The following is a 7,947-nucleotide window of genomic DNA, read 5'->3' as shown; positions in this document are numbered from 1 at the left end:
TGAGCAAAAATGTAAAAAAACAAAAAAACTTCAGTTGACCTGAGAACTTCAAATATAATCAAAGATAATGGAAATGCTGGAAACATGAGATGTTCAAGGACCTGTTGTGAAAGACATTAGCTATGGCTTTGAAGCAGCCAGCAGCCACGCGCCGGGAGCCAGTGTAACATCGATCCACGGCCCAAAACATCAGGTTGCTCTGGTCTGGATTCAGCTCCAACAACAGCATCACAGCCTCACAACCCAGCTGGTGAACCTGGACAACATAGTGAAGTCTTAAGCACTTTGGCTTTAAATCTACCTACTGTCAGAGCAAATCAAACTCACATTTTAGAAAATGATCCATGTATATTACTTTACAATAGTTATAGTGGCTTTTCATATTGCATTGCTAATTCCTTCGTCCGTGTTTCCACTTAATGAAATATCCCTCCTGCAGTACTACCGAACTACCACTAGGTAGTGCAAGTGTTGTAAAATAAGAGTGTGTGTGACGTCACTTTGTACGACATTTGTATTATATGCTGCTCTCCATAGAACTGTCAGCATTGTATTAATGCTCTAAGAGGACCTGGTAACGATATAATGGTAATAATATACTGCTGTTAAATACTTTGAATTCAAGAAACAGTTTCTTAGGGCAGGCCTTTTGAAGAACATTAGTAAATAAACAAAGATGTCATTCACTCAAAGGGAAAAAAAAATGTGTATAAATTAAATACTATTACACACATTTTAGTTAAAAAATAAATATTCTCATCCCCACACCCGACAAGTGTCCCTTTCACTTACTTTTTTGTCCTGAGAATCCAGGATGTTGTCCAGCCACTTGTAGAGGTAGCCGTCAGAAGAGAGGCCAACGTTATCAGCTACAGGGCCACAACACAAAACTGCAGACATCGCCTGGAGCCACATCAAGTTTACAGGTCAACAGAGAGCATGGGTTTGAACATTTTCTGTACAGTACATCCTTTAAGAAGGTTGTGTGTACCTTTAGTGCACAGTACTGATGGCGGTTGATCTGCATATTTCTGTCACTGTAACGGTCCAGAGGCGTGAACATGATGCTGAAAGGTCCAGCCCAGTGACTGAACAGCATGAACAGGCTGTGTCTTAGTGACTGCTGAGGAAAGATGGTTCTTCTCTTGTGGACTGAGCACAAAGACCAGAATCAAACACAACGCAATAAACTTAAGACAAAGACTCAGTAAAGATGAGAAATAAAAATAAATTACTAAATACCTGGGACATTTTGTATGATATTCGCCACAAGGGCGCTGAAGTGACATCGGATGTCCTTCAGTGTATCAGAGTCCTTGTCATTTTCAGCCTCCAGCAGCTGCCTGGTCAGATCAACATACTCCAGCAGTGCACTGTTCAAAGAGTGGCTCTCTCCATCCAAACCTCCGCTAGCTCTTTAAAATGAAAAAATGATGAAAAAAAACCCCCAGATGTATGATGCATGTAACAGAAATCCCAACATTTTATTACACTTATCATTATAATATTTTTAGATCACACACATCTGACTGATGACGCCAGCATCAGCTAGAAGCTCAAATATCCGGACCAGCTGGACCCTGAGGATATCACGACGCCTGCGTCGCTTCATGTTCTGCACAAAGAGCAAAAAACCAAAGGAGAATATTGTTTTGATTAAAACCACCCTTTCTTTACCACTGAACTGTAAGAGAAATATTCTAAATACTGAACAGTTCTTACTTCAGGTCTTCTTTCCAGAGCTTCTTTTATGATGGGATTGAGTTCCTCCAACAAATCTCTAAAGATCATTAATGTTATGTGAATGAAAGTAACAACACACATATATACACATGTATATCTAAATAAATAGGGTTCAGAAGTGTAATCGTCCTAACTGTGTACCTGAAGGCGATGGGGTTGGTCCTGCCAAGCCCCAGCACCAGAGACTCTGTGATGTCCATGCTCTCAGAGCGCATCATAGGAACAATGTGTTTGAAAAGAGATGAGGGAGATGGAGTGCCAACAATCTGTGTACAGACATATTCAACATGATGCTATTGTTAAAATACCGTGACAAATAACAGATGTTGCATGTGTTAAATGAGAGACACTACAATTTCTGACCTTTGAATCATAACTGTAGCCACTGTCAGGTGTGGACGCCAGCGTCTCAGGTGGGGAACAGCGGACTGAGCCAGAGGTGGACGATGAGGAGGACATCGAAGAAGAGGAGGCAGAGCTACAGCACAGAATCAAGTAGTTTCTCCAAAGACCGATGTAGGAGTCACTGCTGTTCAGTGTGTTCACTTTCTTTGCATTGATAGGACTACTGCAAACAGCAGAGAGCAGAAAGAGAGGCATTTAAAAACAAAACTCTACACTGATAATATAAATGCTCAATTGTGGAAATAGGAAACATACTTGATGTCAACTTGAGGAGAAAGTAACTGCAGACGGGTGTAGGCGAACATCCAGGCGTAGTTGAGAGCAGTGGGACAATGTTTGGGCAGGTTCTCTTGCCGGAGGTAACTGGAGAAACTGATGACCCAAGGGTCCTGGCCCTGAGTAACATGGGCAAACACCCAGATGTGTGAGGGACTTATGACATCAAACTGATGGCTGATGGGAGATGAGCTCCACTCTGCAAGGGTCTGAAGATCAATCCCACTTGGACAATACAGCAGGTTGGTCTATAGAGTGAAGAGAGGTGTGTTTAATCTCAGTAAATCTCAGTAAAAGTGGTAAAAAATATTAGGTGAAACAAAAAGGCATTTGAACCTGATCAGCTCCCGTCAGATGAATGAAACTCTCCAAAACTGATGCACTCAATCTGTCCATTACATCAATTGCCAACTCTTCATCACCCTGGAAAACACCACAAATACTACAGTAAATACAAGTACAGTCAAACAAAGATCATAGATTGGGAGTCAAAGTGACTTTAAATCTGCTTACTTTGCCTATTCCCAGTGCTGTGTGCAGAGCACGGGTTTCCTTTAGGACATTAACCGCCAGCCTGCGTGTTGCTGGGCGGCAGCTGCAAAGCACCACCAAAGCTAAGCCTTCCACCACATGCAGCACACTCAGTGACGGAATGCGGTCCAGAGACAGAGAGCGGCCGGTGCCTGAGTTCTGTTCAAGAAATAGAAACACTTCTTTGGATGACACAGTGTATTTAAAACATTTGACATGAATAAACTGGACTCTGTTATAGAGGGGTCGAAGATTGCAGCAGAAACCAACCTGAGCATCATGACTCTTGTTGCTGCTCTGCACTGCTTGCCTCCACTGGCTAATAAGCTGCAGTAGCATTTTCACAGCATTGTCCAAAAGGGTGGGGTGGACATCGGTCACCTCTCTAACAATAAAGTAGACAAACCCTGACAGAACATCCTCACGCCACTCAGGGAAATCCACCATCAGGGCCTGTAGTGTAGTAAAGGCAAGGCCACGCAGCTCCTCGTCCATGTGAATGGTCAGCCTAGAGGAGGACAGAGGGTCAGCCGGAGACAAGCAGGTGTTAGAGGACAAGTGAAGGGCAACCAGAGCTACAGTGTAGTGTGAGGTAAAATTAGAAAGACTGATATACTTTGCGAGAAGCTCTATTAGATCCTGTCTGGTCATGCCGTCTGGTATCAGCCTTGGGATGGCAGCAACACACGTACGGAACAGATCTATCTTTGGTTTCCTCTCCCCCCTGAAACACAAACATTGTATGAAGTAACTTACAGATTGGTTATAAAATTATTGAATGGATTTGCAGTTTTGAGGACATACGTGATCATGTCCTCTGGCTCTTTGTTGGACATCTGTACATTGGTCATGCTCATGGAGCGGCCCACCTCCTTGTCCAGGTGTCTCAGTATGTTATCTAGGGCTTTTCTGACTTGTGGGTAATACAGTGACATGCCTGCAAAAAAACAACAACATCAAAAGCAGAGTTGTTACAATAAACACAGATTTCAAAATACTTCATACAATTGTATCTGTTTGTGTCTCGAAAGTTAAACCAATCAGACCCACCTATCCCCTTGGCCTCCTCATCAGTAAGGGTGGTGTTGAGAAAGATCTTTTTGACACGTAAAGTGTTACCAGAGGGCATGATGATTCCCGTGGTAGGCATAGGCGGCTCCCCATCTTTTTGCTGTAGGCTGTCTGCGATCACCAAGAACGCCCGCAAACCAATATTCATCCTCTGGGAAGGCAAGAGAAAGCAGAGAATGAGAATTTGTCTATAGACAAAACAGGAAAAGCATCATCAGCTTTAGTCAGCTTCACCTCTGGATTGATGGTAAATGTTTTGTGCGACTTGCCCACACACAGGAGGTCGTAAATTATTTCCTTCATAGCAAAGTCCAGTCTTTCCTGTAACGACAGCCAAAATAGCAAAACATCATCTCCAGCTGCAGCTGTGAAGTTAAACAGTTAAATCAACTGTTGCTTACAGCATACCTGAGCTATGAACTGAATGATCTTGACAAAAATGTTGAGGGGAGTGTCTCTTGGTACTACACTACGAGAACCTTTGGGGAAAAGTGCTGAAACGATGCTGAGTAGACGACTAGGACGGAGAAGAGAAGAAATGTATAAATCACAGCAGGTAACAGTCGACATCCTTTCACCATCTTTAATGTTGTTTGTGAATGTATGCTACAGTCAATTCTGGAACTGACCTTTGTGTGACCGTGTTACTCTCACACTTGATCCTGATGATGTAGACCCACAGTAGCCTGTAGAGTGACTCCAGAGCAACACGGGACATTTTTGGGTCTTTGTTCTGTGGATGTACCAACAATGATATTAGTCACTTGGAAAAAAAATGAAATCATATTCATTACCCACCTGATTAGGTTGTCAACTGTGCTACAGGCTGACCATACACATGATAACCAACAACTTTTAAAAGGGTGTGAATGATTTAAAATGCCACGTGGATGATGGCATCCGAGCTGTCCACTCCACAAAATTAAAAACACAAAACAGAAACAAACGTAAACAATTTTGTCTATCATACTCCTTCATCACGTAACATGAAAATATTAGTTAGAACCTTTAAAACTTCATGATGAAACACAAGAGGATGGAAACAGTCGTGTTGAGTCAGGAGGAGTCATTGTTTATAAAACACACTTAAGTCACTGTGACACAACATAAAGTTCAGTCATTCCCAACCCCATGAGTCAAACTTTTTTTTTAAACTGAGAATCTAAACAGAGTGGGTGAGTCTAGCCAATCTACTAGACTGTTCTAGGAAAATGGTGAAAGAACTGCGACAATGCATGTGACGTGTGATGTCATCACAGTGCAAAGATTGCCATATTAGTGACCACAGCCTGGAGTTTCCTGTTTAACCCAAGCTTTACATCCTTAGTTCTAAAAAGACAGTATTAATATTCGTGAAGTGAAGCAAATTACAGTAAACAAACAGTTTTACACAGGGTTCCATTAAACCAACAACACCCCTGTGATGACATAACAGAACAGAGATCCCTGTGGCCTGTCCTGTTCCCAGCTTATCACAGATCTCATTAAAAGTCAGGCAAAGTGAAAAGGCTTAAGTGTACAACATACTATGTGCTAAAATACAGCACCTTTAAAACAAAAGGCTACTGATGCAGCATATACAAAGATATCTTCAATAATGTATTTAAACTAGGGCTGTCAAGATAGACACACTAGTCACATTAGTTAATTTGTGTATAATAAATAAATAAAATTACAAATCAATGCAACTTACCACTGTTAAAATTTAATAAAATTTTACCTTGCTGTATGCAACTAGAATACATCACTGTAGTGTGCTGCCTTCTAGTGCTACAACGATAAGGTGGAAGGTCGGACACAACCAGCTAAATTATCCACCCAATTGGTTACACACAGAGGGGGTACAGAGATGTCATCAGACAATTAAAAAAAAAAAAGAATTGGAGAACTGGAAATTATAACAGACCTAAAATACTTTCTGCTGTGCTGGAAAACTACTCTGAACAGTGGTGAGTTTTTGAACAGCTTTGCTTTGTAAAACTTCTGGAATGTTTGGAAGATCCAATCTCAAGAGCCAAAACTTCAAGTTCAAAGCCATAGAAGACATTTTATCCCTTATTCAAGATACTATTTTCTGTTGCAACTACTCTAATGGAAAACTACAGGTTTTCATAAAGACGCTAAACAATATTTATGATAATATTCTTGAACAAATTAGAGCGTTAGTTTCACCTGAGTTAAGGTGTGAATTAGGGTTGTTGGAACCGCCCATGACAACCGTCTTATAATGTGCATCTTGGAATTTGCCCAAGTTTTTTCCTGTGTGACTGTTAAACATTTAGAGGAAGAGCCTCCTCGGGTGTTCTCCTGCATTAAATTTTTACTCCTACACTGCCTCTGCTCCAACTTTTACTGAGTGAAACAGAAGCATTCATTGATAGATTTGTTGAAGGTTAACACAATAACTATCTTCTTAATGCTAAAAGATATTATGTGAATAATCTATTTTATTTTTATGTTATTGTAAAGGAATTTGCCTCTTCTTTAAACAAAAGGGTAGAAGAGTAGAAGAGTTGTGTTATTGGGAAAATAGAATTTAGAATTTTCAAGTTCACCTCAACAAGCAACTGAGAAAAGAGTTATTTAAAACGAGTTAATGTGTTTCACTAACATGAAGTATTGCTTCTTTACCAAAGTCAAACCTGGTGCTTCAAAATCAACTTCAAAAATATAGCTAACGCAACACCGAAAGTTACACAACAAAGAAGTTCTCATTAGTTTCTACTTAACACACCACCGACCACAGCAAACATCCCACCACTGGACAAGACATGTAGGCTGGACACAGTTGTCTTACGTCCCGGTGAGGACAGTGAGTCACTAAATATCAGGAGCACCAGGCAAGTTGTTGCTGACACCACATCACTCACCTGCAGCGTCTCAATCTGCTTTCTGATGCTGTTGTTAGACGGCATCTGGAGCAGGTCAGTGTAAGAAAAAAAAATAAATAAAAAGATCAAATGATAGGAGACAAAGAATGTTTGGGTTTGGGAGGAGGGGGACACATGCAAGTTAGAGACAGAAACAAAAACAACCTAAAAAAAATATGTATCAAGAGCAATACAACAGCTTACTCTTGTCAATCTGGGAAAATAAACTTAAGGTTTAACACAAATGAAACACAATGGAGTTCTTAACCACCTGCCAATTTCTTAAAAGATTACAGGTATTTTTGTGTTTTATGTGCGATTATGAACAACGAACTTAACGTTTAAGTTTAACTTACGGTAAATTTTGAAGCATAAAAAAAATCAGTGTGTCGTGTTTTAGAAATCAATGCAACCGAAAAAGGAGTAAATTCAATATGGCAAGGGAAAAGTGAGGAAAAGTATTTATAGATGTGAATGGAAAAATTTAAAAAGGAACACAGACTGCCCTGAAGGTGAAGCTGGCAAACATCAGACAAACAACCGGGTCAGTAGATCATTTCAACCAACGCAAAGTCGTATCTTAACCCTGTAGAGATCAATGATTTGCGAAATAATCCCTAAACGATCCACCCTTCGTCCTATCTCACTTTTTAGTAGGGCTGGAAAACAATGACATAAATCTCACTTTATCAGAGTTTGAAAAGTTCTTTCAGTTTCAGTTTAAATATTTCACATCATCAAAAACTGGCTCCAACATTACTTTCAACGTTAAGTTGTTGTAATGCCAGAAAACAGAAATCTTCAGATGATGGCCAATGAGACCAACACATCAATATATTATTGTAAATATTAAATATTGTAAATGTACTGTGCAGCCTTACTCAAAAGCAAAATAGGATATCTTTTCATTAGCAGCCTTATTGGGAACACTTATTTAAAAGGATCAATTCACTGAAGCAACCACACAAATCATAAAAAAAGTATCTCAATCAAAGACAAAGCAATAGCCAATCAGTACACTGATTAAAAACAAAATTTTAAACTGAAGTAA

At 40.1% G+C, this 7,947-nt stretch overlaps 1 protein-coding gene across 1 annotated transcript in view; it reads right to left on the bottom strand.

The window, feature by feature from the left end:
* Nucleotides 1-7,947, bottom strand: part of fryl (furry homolog, like) — a 47,331-nt gene that overhangs the window by 19,246 nt on the left and 20,138 nt on the right. Inside the window, exons 13-30 of the mRNA XM_025065293.1 lie at nt 4,656-4,759; nt 4,435-4,543; nt 4,261-4,347; nt 4,006-4,177; nt 3,760-3,892; nt 3,572-3,679; nt 3,226-3,463; nt 2,938-3,114; nt 2,761-2,847; nt 2,404-2,672; nt 2,107-2,311; nt 1,885-2,009; nt 1,723-1,780; nt 1,524-1,615; nt 1,243-1,415; nt 992-1,152; nt 793-903; nt 83-256 (exon numbers count right to left, since the gene is read on the bottom strand). Coding sequence (XP_024921061.1) covers nt 83-256; nt 793-903; nt 992-1,152; nt 1,243-1,415; nt 1,524-1,615; nt 1,723-1,780; nt 1,885-2,009; nt 2,107-2,311; nt 2,404-2,672; nt 2,761-2,847; nt 2,938-3,114; nt 3,226-3,463; nt 3,572-3,679; nt 3,760-3,892; nt 4,006-4,177; nt 4,261-4,347; nt 4,435-4,543; nt 4,656-4,759 — 2,583 coding nt within the window. The remainder of the gene's footprint in view (nt 1-82; nt 257-792; nt 904-991; nt 1,153-1,242; nt 1,416-1,523; nt 1,616-1,722; nt 1,781-1,884; nt 2,010-2,106; nt 2,312-2,403; nt 2,673-2,760; nt 2,848-2,937; nt 3,115-3,225; nt 3,464-3,571; nt 3,680-3,759; nt 3,893-4,005; nt 4,178-4,260; nt 4,348-4,434; nt 4,544-4,655; nt 4,760-7,947) is intronic.

Source organism: Cynoglossus semilaevis, chromosome 2 (assembly GCF_000523025.1).
Source record: "Cynoglossus semilaevis isolate Cse_v1.0 chromosome 2, Cse_v1.0, whole genome shotgun sequence".
NCBI lineage: Eukaryota > Metazoa > Chordata > Actinopteri > Pleuronectiformes > Cynoglossidae > Cynoglossus > Cynoglossus semilaevis.
Note: the sequence above shows the minus strand (reverse complement) of the source record. Positions and strands in the feature narration are given on the sequence as shown.